This window comes from Poromitra crassiceps (genome assembly GCF_964638095.1).
Source record: "Poromitra crassiceps genome assembly, chromosome: 18".
NCBI classification, from domain to species: Eukaryota; Metazoa; Chordata; class Actinopteri; order Beryciformes; family Melamphaidae; genus Poromitra; species Poromitra crassiceps.
In genome coordinates, this window is record NC_139636.1 from 4,684,382 (window position 1) to 4,707,155 (window position 22,774).

The window sequence follows — 22,774 nt, forward strand, 5'->3', positions numbered from 1 at the left end:
TTACATGGCACCGATATGACATTTAGCACGTTTTTCTTATTGGTTCTTGGGCTCGGGCCATGAGCCACGATTGGCCGGTGGCCCGAGGTCTGTTCACGGACAGGAAGCCTCACTTCCCCGTCGAATGAAAACCGGGCGCGGATTGCACACGCGGGGAGCAAAACGATAAGCTAACAAAACAAAACAAAAATCGACAACAAAAAAATCTTAAAATGGCCTCGGCTAATTGTAAACAAAAGACTATGCTACGGTAAGAATCAATGTTGTCAGTTCCAGCAGGTCTTAGGGTTTCTTAGGGTTTTGGCCGACCTGGCTGGTGTTACAGTAATTAGCGCTATCGTCATTATCGCACGTCTCCGCAACATTGCTACACGGTCATCGTCAAAACATAATACACAAATAACGGTGTCAGGTGAGGCAAAATGTGAATAAAAATCAGTGTACAGACTGATGCCCATGTAATAAATATACACATATGATCAACAAAAATAAAACATGAGTCATATTCATAATAATAATAATAATAATAATGATGATAAAAAAACAACATCTGCGAAACAAACATAGAGGTTTTGTTTTTGTTAAACGACAACGTGAAGATACAGAAGAAGACATCGAGAGGAGAGCGGGGGAGAAAGGAGGCTTTCAACGACTTTGTTCTCAAAGTTTTCAAGGCTGCAGGGTTTTGTGGTGTTGTGTTTTTATCATTTTCTTTACTAAAACAAATGTGTCTGCTTGGCGGCTGGCCAAAGGAGAACAAGAGGAGGAGGAGGAGCGAGAAGAGAAGAGACAAAAACTAAAAACATTATATATATATATTTATATATACGTATGCCTATTTTTTAAAATTATCCTCATTATTAATATGTACCAAGTTGCATTTTTTCCTTTCGTTTTTTTTCTCTTTTTCTTTTAATAATCAGCAGAATCGTCATTTCCAGAGCAGTGTCACAGAAATGAGGAAGAAGGAGGGAAGGGAAAGGGGAGGAGAGAGGAGAAGAGAGAGAGAGGAGAGGACGTCTCTCTGGGCACGCTCAGTACAAGCCACACCCTCGGAGGTTGTTGGCGATGATGATGTCGGTGACGGCGTCGAACACCACCTGGATGTTTCCTGTATCCGTGGCGCAGGTCAGGTGACAGTAGATCTCCTTATTTGGAGAGCGGTTCTTGCTCTCGAATTGTGCTTGGATGTAGGCCGCCGCGTCGTCGTAGGTGTTTGGGCCTGAGAGAGAGAGAGAGAGAGAGAGAGAGAGAAAGGGAGAGAGAGATTGAGAGAGAGAGAGAGAGAGAGAGAATGTAATCTCTCGAGACAGACTTTCGACTTGCATCGAAAATCTGTCTGCAGGCTCCGTCAAAAGGGATGTAACAGCGCTCGCACGCATGCTGCGCTTTACCCGATCAAAATGAAGTGAACGTGACCGGTGTGTTGTCAACACTTACCATTTTCAGCGTGTAGCAAGTTGCTACTTGCTACTAGCAACGAGCTAGAGTTGTTATTGTTGTTTCATAGTGACGGACGGATTTGAGAGCGACACGCAGGGAGCGGAAAGGAAATCCATAAATGGGCAGAGCCGGTCGGTTGGAGCCAATGGCAGAGCTCGCAGGGAGCGGAAAGGGATTTTCTTCCACTGCCGACCGCGCTTCTTGAGTTCCTGTTGCACCACATTGAAACGTTGCTGCTGCCCCCAGAGGTTAGAGAATTTTTGTTTTTTTTAACCGATGGCTTCCCAGATTGGAGAGAATGAGACACGCTAGAATCCACATACATCATTCACATTCATTTCCCTCTGAGCGTCGTCCTTGATCGTAAACACGAGATATGAGTTTGGCTTCATATGTTGATTACTGATTTAGTTTAGATGCTTTGGTAACAACTATTTTGAGAAGAGAGAGAGAACATGTCAGACAGACTTACTGTGATTATCAAGGCAAATAAATAAAGCAGGAGAGACAGAATGGGATAGCAGGTTCACATGAGTGTGTGTGTGTGTGCGCGCGCGTGCGTGTGTGTGAGAGTGTGCGTGTGTGTGTAAAAGGCAGGGCACAGCCCTCTCCTCTCTTCATGGCTGACCAAGCGTGACTGTCTCTTCTCTCCTCTCCTCCCTCTCTCTCTCTCTCTACACCTAACCTCACGTCACCTCTGCTGCTCTCCACAGTTTGTGTGTGTGTCTTCTGGTGCCGTTTCCCGTATACTGTATGCTGCAGTGTTATATCGCTTGTTTTGAGCTACAAATGCTTTTAGTGCATTTCTTTTTTAATACCTACATAGCTAAAAACTTGCATGGTATTTGTTTACCCATCGGCTTATGGGAGGGTTTTCAGAGCAAAAGTGTTTTTTTGGAGTAGACTGGTTCCATACAGACTGGCTGGAGTAGACTGGTTCCATACAGACTGGCTGGAGTAGACTGGTTCCATACAGACTGGTTGGAGTAGACTGGTTCCATACAGACTGGTTGGAGTAGACTGGTTCCATACAGACTGGTTGGAGTAGACTGGTTCCATACAGACTGGTTGGAGTAGACTGGTTCCATACAGACTGGTTGGAGTAGACTGGTTCCATACAGACTGGTTGGAGTAGACTGGTTCCATACAGACTGGTTGGAGTAGACTGGTTCCATACAGACTGGCTGGAGTAGACTGGTTCCATACAGACTGGTTGAAGTAGACTGGTTCCATACAGACTGGTTGGAGTAGACTGGTTCCATACAGACTGGCTGGAGTAGACTGGTTCCATACAGACTGGTTGGAGTAGACTGGTTCCATACAGACTGGTTGGAGTAGACTGGTTCCATACAGACTGGTTGGAGTAGACTGGTTCCATACAGACTGGCTGGAGTAGACTGGTTCCATACAGACTGGCTGGAGTAGACTGGTTCCATACAGACTGGTTGGAGTAGACTGGTTCCATACAGACTGGCTGGAGTAGACTGGTTCCATACAGACTGGTTGGAGTAGACTGGTTCCATACAGACTGGTTGGAGTAGACTGGTTCCATACAGACTGGCTGGAGTAGACTGGTTCCATACAGACTGGTTGGAGTAGACTGGTTCCATACAGACTGGTTGGAGTAGACTGGTTCCATACAGACTGGTTGGAGTAGACTGGTTCCATACAGACTGGTTGGAGTAGACTGGTTCCATACAGACTGGCTGGAGTAGACTGGTTCCATACAGACTGGTTGGAGTAGACTGGTTCCATACAGACTGGTTGGAGTAGACTGGTTCCATACAGACTGGTTGGAGTAGACTGGTTCCATACAGACTGGCTGGAGTAGACTGGTTCCATACAGGCTGGCTGGAGTAGACTGGTTCCATACAGACTGGTTGGAGTAGACTGGTTCCATACAGACTGGTTGGAGTAGACTGGTTCCATACAGACTGGTTGGAGTAGACTGGTTCCATACAGACTGGTTGGAGTAGACTGGTTCCATACAGACTGGTTGGAGTAGACTGGTTCCATATCCACTTTCACCGGATGCACAGGTACCAGGCTAATGGTCTTAGCCCCCGTTCACACAGTACGCCAAAGCAACGCTCAACCGAAGCTGTACCTACGCTGAACCCACAAGTTTCATTTCGGCGTCCTTGTTAACAGGCGAAGCCGTTCACATCACCCGCACGCGCTGCCATGCTGACGCCTTGCCGAAGTCACGCTGAAGCCATGCTGAAGTCACGCTGAAGCGATCACTCAGGATTGACGCCGATTTTCCAAGCTTGACGCTGAAGCCGTGAAGCCCTGAGGCATGAAGTCAATGGGAGAGTAGGCGCTGAGAGGAAAAGAGAACAGTAAGGCGTACGTTCAGCTTGTGCCTGCTTCAAGCTTCAGTTCTGCTTACGTTCGGCGTCCTGTGTGAACAAGGGCTTAGACTAGCCTACACCTGACTCTCTCACCTCTGCATGACCCAAATCTCTCTAGCTTCCTGTAATTGCCCCCCTCTGTCTGCTTCCCTCTCTCCACCTCCCTCTGTCTGCTTCCCTCTCTCCACCTCCCTCTGTCTGCTTCCCTCTCTCCACCTCCCTCTGTCTGCTTCCCTCTCTCCACCTCCCTCTGTCTGCTTCCCTCTCTCCGTCTCTCTCTCTCTCCTCTCCTCCTTTTCTTTCGTCCTCGTGTTCATCAGCTTCTCTTCTCCTTCTCTGCTGTTGAAAGCTGATGATCCGTGCAGCCTTGCCACTCTAAACAGCTGCCTCTGTGATTTAGAGTGCCGGATGCCTCACAGCTTTTTATACCAGCAGGCAGCAGCGAGACAGCAAACGGGATATTTGGAAGTGCGATTCAGAACAAACTATAATGTCTGCAAACACCAGATCACTTGTGGATGTTTTTACACGGCGAGTTGAGGCTCAGGTTAAGACATTTTGTTTGACTTAATATATTTCTGTCATTTTACATGAATTTTAATAGAAATGTTATGTTTCATATATTGTGTGCAAGATCTTTTAGATTTTTCTAGGTTTCTATGCAGGCCTTATTTTTTCTTTAGATGAATTTCATGCACATGTGCATGAAATGACATACTTACACCACAGGTATACGAGTATAGAACAGATCTGATGATCTGAATTATGATCTGAATTTATTAGATAGGACAGTAAGCAGACAGGAAAGGTAGGGAGAGAGAGGGGATGACCTGCGGCAAAGGACCATGGTTTGGACTTGAACCCGGGTCGGCCGCATGAAGGACTAAGCCTTTGTGGTATGCGCTCTACCAGGTGAGCCACCGGAACGCTCCCGATTCCATTTTCATACGCCACCGGCTTCCCACCCTCAGACACGGCCAATTGTGCCTGTTGGAAGTTCTGACCAAGCCGGAAGTACCGCTGCTGGGAATTGAACCCGGGTCTCTGTGACGGTAGTTCGAGCGCTTTTACCTCTACACTAGCCAGACACCCCACAGAGAGAATACCTTTAGCCTATTTCGCGAATTTTCCTCTCTTCACCTGTGTACTCGGCGAAGCAGATGCTGAGCGCGGACTTCTCCTCACCTGTGTACTCGGGGAAGCAGATGCTGAGCGCGGACTTCTTGATCTTCTGATCGAACAGGTCCTTCTTGTTGAGGAAGAGGATGATGGAGGTGTCGATGAAGAACTTGTTGTTGCAGATGGAGTCGAACAGCATCAGAGACTCGTGCATGCGATTCTGCCAAAGGGAGGGAGGTGATGACAGAAGGAGAAAAGGAGGAAGGGAGAGAAAGTCACGTTAGCAGCAGAGCCAGAAGCTTTGAAGTGAGTGTGTGACAGAGACCAGAAGGTGTCAGACCCAAAACAAGTGCCAGGAAGTTTCAGCAAAAAAACACAAAAAAAACCTATATGAGAAAGCACAGTGTGACCTGCTGGCCACTGAGCAGCTCCACTGGAGCACTTTGTGTTAAGGGCCTTGCTCAAAGGCACCTCAGTGGTGGTAATGAGGGCGGGGCAGGCGCTGCCTTTTCACCTCCCAGATTTATCCTGCCGGTCCCAGGGATTGAACCACTGCCCTACTTTACAGTGTGCTGCAGTCCTGTCTGACTTTACAGTGTGCTGCAGTCCTGATGTCTGACTTTACAGTGTGCTGCAGTCCTGATGTCTGACTTTACAGTGTGCTGCAGTCCTGTCTGACTTTACAGTGTGCTGCAGTCCTGATGTCTGACTTTACAGTGTGCTGCAGTCCTGTCTGACTTTACAGTGTGCTGCAGTCCTGATGTCTGACTTTACAGTGTGCTGCAGTCCTGTCTGACTTTACAGTGTGCTGCAGTCCTGATGTCTGACTTTACAGTGTGCTGCAGTCCTGATGTCTGACTTTACAGTGTGCTGCAGTCCTGATGTCTGACTTTACAGTGTGCTGCAGTCCTGATGTCTGACTTTACAGTGTGCTGCAGTCCTGATGTCTGACTTTACAGTGTGCTGCAGTCCTGATGTCTGACTTTACAGTGTGCTGCAGTCCTGATGTCTGACTTTACAGTGTGCTGCAGTCCTGATGTCTGACTTTACAGTGTGCTGCAGTCCTGATGTCTGACTTTACAGTGTGCTGCAGTCCTGATGTCTGACTTTACAGTGTGCTGCAGTCCTGATGTCTGACTTTACAGTGTGCTGCAGTCCTGTCTGACTTTACAGTGTGCTGCAGTCCTGGTGTCTGTCTTTACAGTGTGCTGCAGTCCTGGGGCCGGTTGCACCAACTGGTCTTAACTATGCCTGGTCGTAACTCCTACGTCGGTCTTAGTTAAGACCATGGACTTACGCCTGTTGCACCAACACGGCTTACTCTGGTCTTAACTACGCTGGTCATAGCAATGCGCGTTCATGTGAATTGTCGGGGAATGCCCTCTGATTGGCCCACATGTGCCTCGCGCCGTCACCCACTACTGTATGTGCGTCACTACACCCTCCCTCCTCCCACCCCCCTCCTCCTGTGGAAGCCCCGGGGGAAAATGGCGGCGGCGATTAGTATCAGGGAGTCTGAATGAAATTGAATGTAACGTTCCCAATTCTATGTATTAAATTCTAAAAGAATTAACGCCAACATTTGGGAAGGCTAAGCCACACAAGTAGTTATAATCTAACGTCGTGCTTTCAAAGACGGCGAACTGGCGATGTTACGACGATGACGGTCAAAAAGGTCTCCGCGGAGATCTCTGTTACAGGCAGGCTCTACGCCTCCTCCTGACGAGGCGTAGGAGTTACGCCTGGTCTTAGTGAAAATAAGGCTTAAGTCGTCTTGGTGCAACCGGCGTAGCTGTAGGTCGTAAAGTTACGACCAACTTAGCTTAAGACCAGTGTAAGACCAGTTGGTGCAACCGGCCCCTGATGTCTGACTTTACAGTGTGCTGCAGTCCTGTCTGACTTTACAGTGTGCTGCAGTCCTGTCTGACTTTACAGTGTGCTGCAGTCCTGTCTGACTTTACAGTGTGCTGCAGTCCTGATGTCTGACTTTACAGTGTGCTGCAGTCCTGATGTCTGACTTTACAGTGTGCTGCAGTCCTGTCTGACTTTACAGTGTGCTGCAGTCCTGGGGCCGGTTGCACCAACTGGTCTTACACTGGTCTTAAGCTAAGTTGGTCGTAACTTTACGACCTACAGCTACGCCGGTTGCACCAAGACGACTTAAGCCTTATTTTCACTAAGACCAGGCGTAACTCCTACGCCTCGTCAGGAGGAGGCGTAGAGCCTGCCTGTAACAGAGATCTCCGCGGAGACCTTTTTGACCGTCATCGTCGTAACATCGCCAGTTCGCCGTCTTTGAAAGCACGACGTTAGATTATAACTAACTACTTGTGTGGCTTAGCCTTCCCAAATGTTGGCGTTAATTATTTTAGAATTTAATACATAGAATTGGGAACGTTACATTCAATTTCATTCAGACTCCCTGACACTAATCGCCGCCGCCATTTTCCCCCGGGGCTTCCACAGGAGGAGGGGGGTGGGAGGAGGGAGGGTGTAGTGACGCACATACAGTAGTGGGTGACGGCGCGAGGCACATGTGGGCCAATCAGAGGGCATTCCCCGACAATTCACATGAACGCGCATTGCTATGACCAGCGTAGTTAAGACCAGAGTAAGCCGTGTTGGTGCAACAGGCGTAAGTCCATGGTCTTAACTAAGACCGACGTAGGAGTTACGACCAGGCATAGTTAAGACCAGTTGGTGCAACCGGCCCCTGATGTCTGTCTTTACAGTGTGCTGCAGTCCTGATGTCTGACTTTACAGTGTGCTGCAGTCCTGTCTGACTTTACAGTGTGCTGCAGTCCTGATGTCTGACTTTACAGTGTGCTGCAGTCCTGATGTCTGACTTTACAGTGTGCTGCAGTCCTGATGTCTGACTTTACAGTGTGCTGCAGTCCTGTCTGACTTTACAGTGTGCTGCAGTCCTGATGTCTGACTTTACAGTGTGCTGCAGTCCTGTCTGACTTTACAGTGTGCTGCAGTCCTGATGTCTGACTTTACAGTGTGCTGCAGTCCTGATGTCTGACTTTACAGTGTGCTGCAGTCCTGGTGTCTGTCTTTACAGTGTGCTGCAGTCCTGATGTCTGACTTTACAGTGTGCTGCAGTCCTGATGTCTGACTTTAGTGTGCTGCAGTCCTGATGTCTGACTTTACAGTGTGCTGCAGTCCTGTCTGACTTTACAGTGTGCTGCAGTCCTGATGTCTGACTTTACAGTGTGCTGCAGTCCTGTCTGACTTTACAGTGTGCTGCAGTCCTGATGTCTGACTTTACAGTGTGCTGCAGTCCTGATGTCTGACTTTACAGTGTGCTGCAGTCCTGATGTCTGACTTTACAGTGTGCTGCAGTCCTGGTGTCTGTCTTTACAGTGTGCTGCAGTCCTGATGTCTGACTTTACAGTGTGCTGCAGTCCTGATGTCTGTCTTTACAGTGTGCTGCAGTCCTGATGTCTGACTTTACAGTGTGCTGCAGTCCTGTCTGACTTTACAGTGTGCTGTAGTCCCATCGCTACTTGAGACAGAAAGTGAAAAAATCTTCATCATCTCAGGCATCTTCTTGCTCCTGGATTGGACAGGACAGAGCAGTAGAGGAGATCTGAATCACAGCAACCAATCAGGGACAGATTTGGTACTTGTGTACGTGCCTGTGTGCCTGTTTTGTGTTTCATAATTTATGAACCTACATGACAGGCAGTTAATGAGTGTGATTGAATGGGAGCACAATGTCTTTTGTGTGTGTGTGTGTGTCTGCTAATTTGTCACTTAGTGTAGTGTGTGTGTGTGTGTTTGTGTCTGTTTGTTTGCCAGTGTGTGCGTCCCCTGGGCTTGGGACTGTAAGCAGTGTCAAACTCATAAGTAGCTCACCAATGCTCCCACAAGGGAGCGAGAGAGGTTGAGCGAGCGGAAAGAGAGAGAGAGCAGTGTCTCTTCTCTCTCTCTCTTCCAATGGGAAGTTTAGTAGAAGATTGTGCCAGTGCTCGTTTAGTTTTACATGTGGATCTTTATGGGAACTTCCAGCTTATGTTGTCAATAAATAATCTCGGCTAAACAGAACGAGAGAGAGAGGACAGACACACGTTTCAGCAGTTTTTATTCAAATAAACAGCAACTGTACACAGGAAACAGTCACACAACAGTTACGCATGTGGAGCTTTATTGTTATTTCTCTCATGTATAAATACACCTTTCAATAAATAATCAGAGCAGTGAGGGAGAAACAGCAGATACATTTGACTTACAGTGCTCAGTCAAGTATAACACACACGCACGCACACATACAAGCACGCACACGCACACACACACGCACACACACACACACACACACACACACACACACACACACACCCACACCCACACACACACAGGCAGGTGTGGGTATGTTGGTGTTGACACAAGACAGCGACTGATATGAAATGAATGAAACAATAGAGAAGGCTGCACCAGTTTGGAGAGGTGGGGGTGGCTTCAAAAGTCTAAACCAATGAGATATGAGTTAGGAAGAGAATAGTCTCTCAACACCAGACCCGTGAGAGTTCTTAACGCTGATACACTACTGTATGTTACTGCATGCTGCAGATCTCTCTCTGGGTCTGGGACACTCCTCGCTCCAAACTGACATCAGAATCCTGGCCAGTGATTGGCGGGTTCAGAATCCTGAACCCGCCAATCATTAACGACTTTCGCGATCAGATGCACCCACTCAACCTGACTCTGTTGACTTTTAAAAATGAACCACTCTCATTGGTGCTACGACCTGTCAGTCATTCAATTGTTTCCCCCTCAAAACAGCAGTGGAGGCTGCAAAGTGGCACAGACTGATCTATGTAGTATGCGGAGTGCCTAGACTAGGAAGTGAAATGCAGTTTGACTTGATGGGAGGGGCGGAGGGATTGTTCAATGCTTATATAGAGAGCCAAAGTGAACGTCAATTCCTGCTTCAGCACTGTACCAGAGATTTCCATCTGCCATTTATTTCCCCATAGACATTTCGTAAAATGCTGATAAAAATAGTTTTACTTTCAGTTTGACGGTTCAGATATATTTAGATACAGTATATAGAATGCATGCATTGTATTGTGGTGTTCGTGTGACAATAAAAGACGGGCTTGTCCGTTACGAGAGTTTTAGAAATGAGGACTGTGCCTGAATGGATTCCATTGGAAAAGGTACAAGCTGGCCCAGTAGGCTGGTGCTCAAAGTCCACAACAGCTGATACTGTGGGCTTTATACTGAGTTTCTCTTTTGCTTTGAGCACGAGTGAATATTTAGACACACCAGAGATGATGTTACAGGATATAGACGATATATTGTCCAGCATCCAGAATGTGTGCTGCTGTCACATCGAAAGCTCCGGAGTCGTGCAGTTCAGTTCCTCTGCGTTTTAAACAATCCCAAACAAACCAGCATTGAGTTCTGCTGCCTACGAGCTCACAAGTCCTGATTGTTTCCTGCATGTAAATGTGAAATATACTCTTGGCTTCTATGCAAATTCCAGAACAAAGGTAGAGACAGAGGAGCAGATCCCTGTGGAACTGCTGAGGAACTGCTCACAGAAGTACGGTGAGGCAGGAAGTCAATGTGGGAGAAAATAACTTTTCACCTCGCGTACAGATGTATTATTTTAAACGTATTTCTGTTTTTGTGGTTTTATGATAATTTCTAGAAGGGAACAGTGTTTCTCAAAACACCTTCAGAGTTAGCAGAGACAGGAACACTGTTTGGCAAAAGAAAGAAAGCTTACAAAGCTTCTTCATTGGATTGGGTGGCATTATTTGGCAGCGGAAAGTGGGGGGTTGTGACATTTTGCAGTCCCATGGGGTGTTTGTGTCTTCAGTGTGTGTGTGTGTGTGTGTGTGTGTGTGTGTGTGTGTGTGTGTGTGTGTGCAAAGGGTAGACAGGTGCCTTCCGGGTAATTAATCCACAGACACCAATTCTACCACAACACCCCTGGGCTGCTGTTCTCTCTCTCTCACACACACACACACACACACACATGACCTTTCCTGTGCTCGCAAAGCATATGAAGAGACACACATGTACCTATACAACTACTTACTGTATGTACTGTAATACACACAAGCAAATACACACAGGTAGACAGATGGAAGCGCACACACACACACACACACACACACACACACACACAGCAAGCTGATCAACAGCCTTAAGCTTGCTTTATACTCGCTGTGCCGTGAAGGGCGCGGGGGAGGAGGGAGGGCCGCAAGCGTCAAATGACGTCAGTGTGTTGGGCGCGACCTCCGTAGGCCGCCCACCGTGTACCTGAAGATTTTTCTCACAGCACGACCTCCGCACGGCTTCTCTCCAAACACGGCCGCTTTCGAGCCACTGAGCCCTGAACACTGAGCTGTGTTTTTCACCACATTTCTTGACCCATGTGGTAGGCTAAACTTTGATTTGAAACTGTTCGTTTTTAGTCATTTCAACAAGTAAATGTGCTGTGTTGAGAGCATGATTGAGAGAGATTAAAAGCAGCACAGAGTAGTAGGCTATCAGGGCTGAGAACTGAAACGTCTATTCAGTAAAAACAAGTTTGGTGATTCATTCATGTGCTGATGTGCGGTCGTTTGAGAGTGAAAGCGCACATAGTAGCGCACATACCGTAATAGTGTTTCATTGCGACTTTTCACGGGCTGTTCTCACTATTACCATTGTACAATGTTTGTTGATCACTTGGCTGATCACTTCCGAGTATAAAAGCATTTGCCCCAGCGCGAGGTCCGCACGGTGACTCGCGGAGCTCCACCTCACGGAGCCTTGCTCGAGTATAATGAGCCCTTTAGGCAGCTCTCGCTCTCTAAGTAGGAAGTGAAGCGTCGTCACAGATGTGGGAGGAGCCTGGGGCGGATGACATCATCTACCTGCTATCGGAAGATCCTGCAGCTTGGAGCGGAGGGAGGTTTGAGTGTGAAGAGAAGAGCTGCTCATAAATCACTAAGTATAAGCTCACACTCTGGCAGCCAGGGGGCGCTCCGGGGACTGAGCACTGACACACCCGTAAGTAAGGCTGTTGCAGGCTGCTCAGCCTTCGTCATTTGTCAATTCCAGGAGGTCCCAAACAGAGACACACCTCAATTCCTATTTAACACAGGAAGTATTGCTGGTGGGAAGAGTTCATGATGTCATTGACCTGCTGCATCTCTTTGCCTTCACAATCGAGGCTTTACATTTGCCTAATAATGTCAAGCGGAAAGCCGGGGATTTCTGCTCACAAACATGGCAACGTTCAAATAATAATAATAATACTAGAGAAGCTGTTGGACTGTACAGATCACATCACCTTCTTCCACTGCAACCCGGCTTTGCATCAGACACCCATCCTGGCACTGAGACATCTAACAACCCAGCTTACTTGGCACAAAAGAGACAAGGCTGAAAATATTGACCATATTGACACTAGATCGTCCCAAAGGACCAAAATATACACAACACAGCCCACACTCTAATATACACAACACACCCTACACCAGGGGCGGACTGGGATCATAATTCAGGCCGGGCATTAGATACCAAGCAGGCCAGGCCGATAAGGGCCGACTTGCGTGCCGGCGAAAAATTTGGGCCATTTGAAGCCCAATTTGGGCCGTTTGAAGCCCAAATTTGGGCCGTTTGAAGCCCAATTTGGGTTGTTTGAAGCCAGATTTGGGCCGTTTGAAGCCCAATTTGGGCCGTTTGAAGCCCAATTTGGGCCAAGTCCAATTTTACAATGAGATGCACCCACTTTAACCCTGAATAAAGTAATAAAACCACTAGTAAACTAGTAGGCGGCGCCTGGCCTGCTGTTCAGTGAGTGGCCTGGCCTGGCCTGCAAAAAAAAAAAAAAAAAAAAATGTTTTTTTTTGCAGGCCAGGCCAGGCCACCCGGGCATTTGCCCGATGTGCCCGATTATGCAGTCCGCGCCTGCCCTACACTCTAATATACACAACACACCCCACACTCTAATATACACAACACACCCCACACTCTAATATACACAACACACCCCACACTCTTTCAAAGAGCACTTTTGGCTTATTAAGGCGACTTGGTGGACTATAAGTGAGTGAGTGGGGAGGTTCCACTTGGCAGCCTCACACAATGCTGAGGCCCCGGGGTCACATCAAATCAATACTGCCCATTTCTGCCGTTCTCTTGGCTTATTGTTTGGTGGAGACAGACAGCATACTGTACAGCAGCACTACAGTCTCTGTGTGTCTGGATCCACACACTGAAGGTCAATGTACCACTGCTGACTAGATGCTAAAAGTAAGAATGAACAACCACCGCTAAACGCGCTAAAAGCACCATGTCCACTGCATAGCATTCACGTATAGGATGACACACTGCCAGCCTAAATACTCATCACACTGTGCCCAAACACAAATCATCCACAGTACTGTATGTGGGTGTAATAGTATGTGGGTGTATAGTATGTGGGTGTATTGCTCCTTTTAAATCTGAACTGGTTGACCAAAGTAGGATACTTCAAGAGGCAGGGATGCAAAAGAGGGTTTTCCTTGGATTGCTGGAGGGGGCAGGTGCTGTGTCGCTGGGTGGGGGTGACGGAGGGGGCAGGTGCTGTGTGGCTGGGTGGGGGTGACGGAGGGGGCAGGTGCTGTGTGGCTGGGTGGGGGTGACGGAGGGTGCAGGTGCTGTGTGGCTGAGTGGGGGTGATTATGCGTAGAACATTTTACGTAAAAAACAAAAAAATGTTGCACTATTATTATTACTATGTGAAAAGCAAGAGGAGATAATAAATAAACAACAGCCAATAAGCTTAAAGACACAATTTGCTAAAGTAGTCCACTGGGGACCAACATTTTGATTTGACATAAATCTTGGCTTAGGTGGGCACCCAAAATGGCCTTGGTTCTGCACCTAATCCTTCTAACGTGAGGGAAAAGCAGTGTGCATTAGAGTAACTGAACAGTGTGTAAAACATGAGTTTCATCGTTGGGATGAAGTGTGGTGGTTGAGCCAGTGGAGCGTGGCTGCTGTACTGCAGCGGACTTGAAGCTTCTGCTGATAAAGACGTGAGTGTCTGTGGCCAGTGGAGGGTGGGAGGAGATGAATGGACAGGGTGACAGTAATGGCCCCGATAAGTCCCACTGAAGCATGGTGCTCAGCCAGGCGTGCTGCAGTAAAGGGCTTAGCCAACGCTGCTATCTTAGAGCGTACTTCTTCATCATTCTGATCTGCAGGACCACCAGGCTATATCATTATCACCTTCAGGGAATTACTTATGCTACTAATTAAGGGAAATACTTGTATTAACTCCAAATGTAAATTGAAACTGGATTTCCTTTACGTATGATTTTGCATTCATTCTCAATTACTTCCTGATGGGTTAGAGTTAGACGTAACAATGTTCAATGTGTCTTAAGAATATTCACTTGGTGAAGCGACTACATGTAAACTGAGAGTGAACCTGATGAGGATGAGTTGAATGACACATTTGTATGCAGTTTCACAGCAGCCCTTCATGAGCCTACTGCTGATCTAAGGCACAGGAGAGACAACTGAGACGTGAAGAAGAACGCTTGGGGGTGGATTAGTGCCTCCCAGTGGAGGATGGATGGTGGACCTCACGGAGAGCAGAATTCACATTACTCGCTCAAGTTTGAACACACGGATTAAGCACCAAAGTTGAACAAATTTCAACTTGACCAAATGAGGCGAATTTCGCGTCATTCGTGCCGCCTGGGGCCTGCTTGCGCATTTGCAATGTTTGGTATGAACGCCCAGTAAGACAACTGCCACTTAATTTGTCTACATTCCGGTTCTATGAGTGGGGTACAAATGTATGTAGAAATTGCTATGCAGAAACCTTGTATCCCTACTAAGTCTACTCTACTAATTCTACTAAGTCTACTGTCTACTAAGTCTACTGTAGGAATTGAGTAAAGACAGAATTGGAGATAATGGAGATTCTACGGGACACGAGAAGCATAATTGAAGTTCAGGTATACTTAAAGAATGTTGAACTGAATGTTTGTGTGATCTGAAATGATAAAGGACTGTGTACCACAAGTTAGATTTTTAGCATTTAAAAAAAAAGATATGGTGGATGGAAAAGTAGAAGAGCAAAGCAGGGGGTCAAAATGGGATTAATAAAAAGTCATTCTGAAGGAATGGAAGTCCCCCTCTTCACCTCCTTTTCAATTGTGGTTGATGGACATGATCTCTGTTATACGGACGGAGAGGCTCAGGTTCCTGAGAACCAACTCACTGTGTTTCTAGCCTACTGTACCTCGATGAGGTTAGGGGGTGATAAGTGACTCGCCTGGCTGGTTTCTCGTGGACCGCTCGTGCAGGATCCCACTTACATTTCTTTTAAGCACATAATGACTGGTAATGTAGCACCATGTTGTAATATTGAATGTTGATGATGTTTGTATGTTTTTTCTTTCTTTTCTCTTCCTGTGCCTGAGCCTGTGTGTTTTGTCTGGTTTGTGTACTGCTCTATTAAAAAATGTAAAATAAAATATATACTGTATATAAAAAAAAAAGTGGGATTAATAGATCAATGGAGGGAAGGATGTTGGAATTAAAGAGATAGATGGATTCAAAGAACTCTCAATCAATCAATCAATCAATCAACCAACCAACCGATCAATCTGATCAACCAATGGAGACTGGCCAGTAAAGTCGTCGAATTGCGGTACGATGACATCATCAACACAGCCCACACGCCCTCGGTTTCTGGCTACCGTGTGATGACATCATCAGTACAGGCCCTCAGCCCACTGGCCAACACAAAACAGTATCATCAGTATAGGCCACAGCCTTGGAGGTTTTTGGATATGATGACATCGGTGATGGCATCAAAGACAAACTGGATGTTGTCGGTGTCTGTAGCGCAGGTGTCATGGGAGTAGATCTCTGTATGGAGGGACTTGTTCTTCATCTCATACTGAGCCTTAATGTAGGCTATACCCTCCAAATAACTGTCTGGACCTAGAGAGAGAGAGAGAGAGAGAGAGAGAGAGAGAGTGAGAGAGAGAGGGAGAGAGAGAGAGAGGGAGAGAGAGTGAGAGAGAAAGAGAGAGAGTGAGAGAGTGAGAGAGAGAGAGAGGGAGAGAGTGAGAGTGAGAGAGAGAGTGAGAGAGTGAGAGAGAGAGAGAGGGAGAGAGAGAGAGAGCAGGGCAGTTAGTTAGGTGAAGGCTTAAATGCCCTCCTCCGTCATTGTGACCTTTATATTTGTGGCTTGTCCTACATTTAGCCCTGTTTGAGAAACACTTGGAGTAACAGAAGAAACATTAGATCAGGGCACACATGCAACACTGCATTGATCATTGAAACTGACTCGTCAGGTGACATGAACACATGGACAGAGACTATGCTATGACTGAAACTGACTCGTCAGGTGATATGAACACATGGACAGAGACTATACTAAGACTAAAACTGACTCGTCAGGTGATATGAACACATGGACAGAGACTATACTAAGACTGAAACTGACTCGTCAGGTGATATGAACACGTGGACAGAGACTATACTATGACTGAAACTGACTCGTCAGGTGATATGAACACGTGGACAGAGACTATACTACGACTGAAACTGACTCGTCAGGTGATATGAACACATGGACAGAGGCTATACTAAGACTGAAACTGACTCGTCAGGTGATATGAACACATGGACAGAGGCTATACTAAGACTGAAACTGACTCGTCAGGTGATATGAACACGTGGACAGAGGCTATACTAAGACTGAAACTGACTCGTCAGGTGATATGAACACATGGACAGAGACTATACTACGACTGAAACTGACTCGTCAGGTGATATGAACACATGGACAGAGACTATACTACGACTGAAACTGACTCGTCAGGTGATATGAACACATGGACAGAGACTATACTAAGACTGAAACTGACTCGTCAGGTGATATGAACACATGGACAGAGACTATACTAAGACTGAAACTGACTCGTCAGGTGATATGAACACATGGACAGAGACTATACTAAGACTGAAACTGACTCGTCAGGTGATATGAACACATGGACAGAGACTATACTAAGACTGAAACTGACTCGTCAGGTGATATGAACACGTGGACAGAGACTATGCTATGACTGAAACTGACTCATCAGGTGACATGAACACATGGACAGAGACTATACTAAGACTGAAACTGACTCGTCAGGTGATATGAACACGTGGACAGAGACTATACTATGACTGAAACTGACTCGTCAGGTGATATGAACACATGGACAGAGGCTATACTACGACTGGGAAAGCTGGCCTCAGCACTCTGAACTGTCTGAAAACATGGCCTTGGACTTTGTGGCTCAGCACGTCTGCTGAGGTGTGGCGTCTGCTGCTAGCCAAGCTGTAACGGAGATGATACACGGGTCACTTTCTGAGGCAGTAAAGGGTGAAGGTTGATGTCCGTCCTCCCGCAACACAGCGGATTGGAAAACGCTATTTTTGTTGGCAAAGTTGCGCCACTTTGTGCAAATTGCCCCATGTATCATAGTCTTTAGACAGCAGCAGTTTAAACTGTAGCAGATATGTGACTTATGATATATTGATTAATTTGGCAGGAGTGCCAAAAATACTGTTTGCCCTTCAGGATAAAGTCCATTATTAAGTCTGAAAGTCACAGTTGTCTGTGAATTTGAAATATGTCATCTATTAAACGCTTTTGGCATCACAGCTCTCGGCGAGCTCTGAGGATTGCGAAATAAGTAATTCTTGCTAACAGCCCTCTGGCTCTCAGCCAGCTGTGACACCGTGGTTTGTCAGTCTGCTCCGGCTGGAAGCTGATAAGAATAGGCATGGAGTCAGGCCAGGTGACAGGATGAGGGGGCTGGAGGGAGGAGAGATGGAGTCAGGCCAGGTGACAGGATGAGGGGGCTGGGGGGGGAGAGAGGAGATGGAGTCAGGCCAGGTGACAGGATGAGGGGGCTGGGGGGGAGAGAGGAGAGATGGAGTCAGGCCAGGTGACAGGATGAGGGGGCTGGGGGGGGGAGAGGAGATGGAGTCAGGCCAGGTGACAGGATGAGGGGGCTGGGGGGGAGAGAGAGGAGATGGAGTCAGGCCAGGTGACAGGATGAGGGGGCTGGGGGGGGAGAGAGGAGATGGAGTCAGGCCAGGTGACAGGATGAGGGGGCTGGGGGGGAGAGAGGAGAGATGGAGTCAGGCCAGGTGACAGGATGAGGGGGCTGGGGGGGGGGGGAGAGAGGAGAGATGGAGTCAGGCCAGGTGACAGGATGAGGGGGCTGGAGGGAGGAGAGATGGAGTCAGGCCAGGTGACAGGATGAGGGGGCTGGGGGGGAGAGAGGAGAGATGGAGTCAGGCCAGGTGACAGGATGAGGGGGCTGGGGGGGAGAGAGGAGAGGAGATGGAGTCAGGCCAGGTGACAGGATGAGGGGGCTGGGGGGGAGAGAGGAGAGGAGATGGAGTCAGGCCAGGTGACAGGATGAGGGGGCTGGGGGGGAGAGAGAGGAGATGGAGTCAGGCCAGGTGACAGGATGAAGGGGCTGGGGGGGGAGAGAGGAGATGGAGTCAGGCCAGGTGACAGGATGAGGGGGCTGGGGGGGGAGGGGAGATGGAGTTAGGCCAGGTGACAGGATGAGGGGGCTGGAGGGGAGAGAGGAGATGGAGTCAGGCCAGGTGACAGGATGAGGGGGCTGGGGGGGGAGAGAGGAGAGGAAACAGGTTCAGAATCCTAATTCTCTCTTTCCCACACTTGTGTCTCCTCTGTCCATTTTGCGTTCCCACACTCCTTCCTTGTCTAGCTTTCCCTCTCGCTCTCTCACTTTCTCTGTCTCTCATCCTCTGTTTCTCCCCTCCTTCTCTCTTGTCCCGCTCACACTCTCAAGCTCCTCTCATGTGCACTCTTTAGCACTCCTGCTTTCATTCACTCTTTCACTCTCGCCTCACTCTTTCACTCTCGTCTCTCATCCTTGTTCTGTTTGGGAGTCGGAGGGCGTCTGCTCCCTCTCTCTCTCTCTCTAATCCTCTACTCGTCCATTCTGCCCATTCCTCCTCCTCTCTACTCATTCTTCTGTTGATCTTCTTTGGATCGTTTCAGCAGATTCTATTCTATATTCTATACATCTATGTCTATTCTATGAACCAAATTACCATGTGTGTTTACCATGGACGACACCTGTGTCACAGAGGTACAATTTAATGGTGTGGAGCAAACGGGGGTGAGCGACAACTGAGATCAAGAGAAAGTGCTTCAGTCTAAAATGCATGTTTGATGCTTTCATATCTCATTAATAACAATACTTTCACTCAGAGCCGTGTAGATAGAAGAGTCGCCACATCTCCATTCACTCCAATGGACCCGTTTTTTACTCTCAAGAGTTCCAGGAAGTAAGGTCCTGGATTAAGCAGCACTGTCGAGTTGCAGCAAAATAGACAGTTTGTGTTGTACTTTGAAAGGTTACATTATCAGCTTTATTTTAGCATGCAAAAGTAGCACGAGACCCCTTCCTAGTTGGATTTGGTCTATTCTATTCTATTCAATTCTATTCTATTCTACTGGCTAGCAGTGTGCAGTAGATGTGCCTCAGTGTGTTGACATAATAGATATGGATGCATAGATATGATACCGTTGTACTCGGGGAAGCAGCTGGCCAGTGGTGACTTGGTGATCTTGTTCTGGAACAGGTCCTTCTTGTTGAGGAAGAGGATGATAGAAGTGTCTTTAAACCACTTGTTGTTACAGATGGAATCAAACAGCTTCAGAGACTCATGCATACGGTTCTGTAGAGGGGACAGAAACAGCCGTTACACCCGGGCTCACACAAACACACACACACACACAGAAACCTGCACACCAATAAACACACACACACACACACATTTCATACACACACAACTACAAACAAGACAGGGTGTACACACATGCAAGCACGTATTCAAGCATGACCTTCAGACAACCACAACACACACGCACACACACACACACAGCAAGAACACACACCCTTCAAAAAAAGTTTGGAAATGTTTGGAAACGTGTGTTTGGATGATCATATCTCTGTTGTTACTGTATCCTCAGCATTGTATCTGATCTCATTGGAAAGCCTGTTCATTTCCCTTTACAATGTATGGATCAGGCATCATCATGTTCGTGGTTACTGCCAAACAAGTCAAAACAACAGAGTCAGTCAGAGAAGACAGTGGAGAAGACATGCTGAGGACACAGTAACACCAACAGAGATGTGCTCGACCAAACACACATTTCCAAACGTACATACATGTTAATAAACACAAAGCGGAAATAAGTAAGGGAAGTGAAAACTAGAAAGCAGAACAGAAATACTGCAGACTTCCTCTCCCGAGGGTTGAAATATGGCTACGTGTCTGCCTTGAGTCAACTGCCAACTGTCAGTCACCTTCCTGAAGTAAGTTTGTGTGTGTGTGTGTGTGTGTGTGTGTGTGTGCGTATGGTCCAGTATCAGTATATAGTAAGAATTGTTAGCATGCTGCTGGCTGCCATGCACTGTTAGCTACTAGCTACTGGTTACTAACAGTGGTTACTCTGTGCAGTGCCAGGGTTTCCGTTAGCCGGTAATTACCAGGTAAAAATCAAATCAAATTCAAATGTGGCGGTTACAAAGGCCCCTCTCAGCACAATTTGAAATGGTGTAATAGGCTCAAATAAAATGTCCACACATCTCCCTCTTTGTAAATCCTCCTTCTTCTTACGTTTAACACTGAGGATGCAGGCGCTCTGATTGAATGTGCACCTGGCTCAGCAGGTGGACAGGCTGCACACCCACAGCCAGGCATGAATCAAACCTGAACAAGTCTTTTCTGAGATAAAGCCAGTCTAACATTATTGTCAATGGCGACGATAATGTTATAAAAAGCAGACTACAGCTGATTGACACGCGGTGGTCCGACTCGCTTTCAGAACGGACAATAGGCTGATTCAACTTCATAAGCTCAGCTGGGAATAATTATTTGCTTAACTTTAAGCTGATGAAGAGAAAAGGTCAGAATAGGCTATTATTGTTAGTTACCTGTAGCCTTCGTCTGAGAACTGAAAGCACACACACTGTACTCATTACAAAAGTAACATATTACATGTAATATATTTCTTTTAGCAGTAACTCAGTAATATAACTTATTACTTGTAGGACTTCAGTAATATTATACCAGTTACTTTGTCAAGTAACTCAAGTACAAATTTAGTTATTTAAAAAAAAAATCTAAGCACATATTTAAATAAAGATACAATAATTTCCTAATCAAACTGTCTGTTTTTATGCAAATAACCACTAACAAAGGAAAAGAATAACATTTAGAATTTTGGATTGTTTACACTGACTTCAAGGCGGTTGACAATATTTTTCGGGATGGTTCCGGGGCAGCGATGTCATTCTGCTGCTGCTGTTGTTTTGGTGAGAGTAATACAAAAGTAATATTGTAAAGTAACTTATTACTTTCAAATGAAAGTAACTAGTAATATGTAGTATCTTACATTTTGAAAGTAACTTGCCCAACCCTGGTGTCACGGCATGGAGACATGCATTTCTCAACCCTGAAGCTTGCATTTTGGGTCGTTCTGTTCGGATGACTGGTCACAGAATCATGGTTGGCACTGGGAATTGACAGCAATCTGGAGATGATAGGCTAGCCTGCTATCAATTTGTTCAAAGCTCAATAAACACAGATCTAATGTTTGACTGGAAATCTGGAGGACACATTGACCGGCACAGTTGTTGTTATTTTGTTTTGTTTTTTTGCTAACGGAAACCCTGGTGTAGGCCTATGAAGAATAAGTGCTAGCTTGGTAATACTGTCTTGAAACCCTGGTGTAGGCCTATGAAGAATAAGTGCTAGCTTGGTAATACTGTCTTGAAAAGCGGACACAATGCGCAGATGTAGATAGCTCATCGCTAAAATAGCTCAAATCAAACAAAAAAGCTTCAGCTCTCTTGTTGCTAGATGCTAAACTTTCTGTTCAATGTTAAAGTTGGTTGACATTTTGAATGTTAGTATTTAGTGCTTTTTCTTCTCTAGGCACTTTCACTAGTTTTTTCCAATAGTGAGCGAGTCAACCATTGGTTCTCATGCAAAACAACACGTTGTGGCTGGTTTAACCCATTGCTACCTGATGCAGCATTTGCGTGTATATCCCTCATTTGTGTGTGTATCCGTTTAAGACCGCGAACCGCGTCTTAAAGGGATACACACACAAATGCTGCATCAGGTATCAATGGGTTAACTCAAACACCATCACAGAAATGTATCCATACTTTGTGACAAAGTGGCCTGTGAAGAAAATGCACAGACTTGGACTAACATTCAAAATCTCTGATCTTCCCTTTAAGAATGAGTTGAAAGCAGTCTCTCTCTCTCTCTCTCTCTCTCTCTCTCTCTCTCTCTCTCTCTCTCTCTCTCTCTCTCTCTCTATGGGTCTGATTCATTGTTGCTTTGTTCAGCAGAGGGGAGGGAACAACTTATTGATGGGCCCCAACAACCAATCAGATTAGTCACACACAATTGCAGCTAATTAGATTCAGCCAATGCAGCCTCACATAGAGTTCAGATTGACAATTAAGCGATATATTTTACTTGGTTTATGGTGAACTAGACTGAAAACAAAGTTTGACACACGCACGCATGCACACACACACACACACACACACACACACACACACACACAGTTCACAGAGAGAGGCCCTGCTTTCAACTCTTGCCTACATGATGTCAGTACACTGAGCACACCAACCTATCAAGAGATGTCATACCTGCGTGTGGGTGGGGCATCTGTAGAAGATCTGACTGCTGATTGGTTAGACAGGACAGTCGACGGCGAGAGCGACAGGAGTGGAAGGAGCCAGATATGCTGCAGGGTGGAGTTTAGAGCAGGAACGGAA

General features: G+C 46.7%; 1 protein-coding gene across 2 annotated transcripts in view; it reads right to left on the reverse strand.

The window, feature by feature from the left end:
* Positions 1-1,034: 1,034 nt before the first annotated feature.
* gnao1a (guanine nucleotide binding protein (G protein), alpha activating activity polypeptide O, a) overlaps positions 1,035-22,774 on the reverse strand; it is a gene marked incomplete at its 3' end in the record, with an annotated part of 167,293 nt that continues 145,553 nt past the window's right edge. The window contains exons 7-8 of one of the 2 annotated variants that reach the window (XM_083655104.1): positions 4,983-5,136; positions 1,035-1,222 (exon numbers count right to left, since the gene is read on the reverse strand). In XM_083655104.1, coding sequence (XP_083511230.1) covers positions 1,035-1,222; positions 4,983-5,136 — 342 coding nt within the window. Of the gene's footprint in view, positions 1,223-4,982; positions 5,137-12,829; positions 15,867-19,495; positions 19,650-22,774 lie in introns of those variants that run through there. The other variant, XM_083655103.1, reaches the window with a different exon arrangement.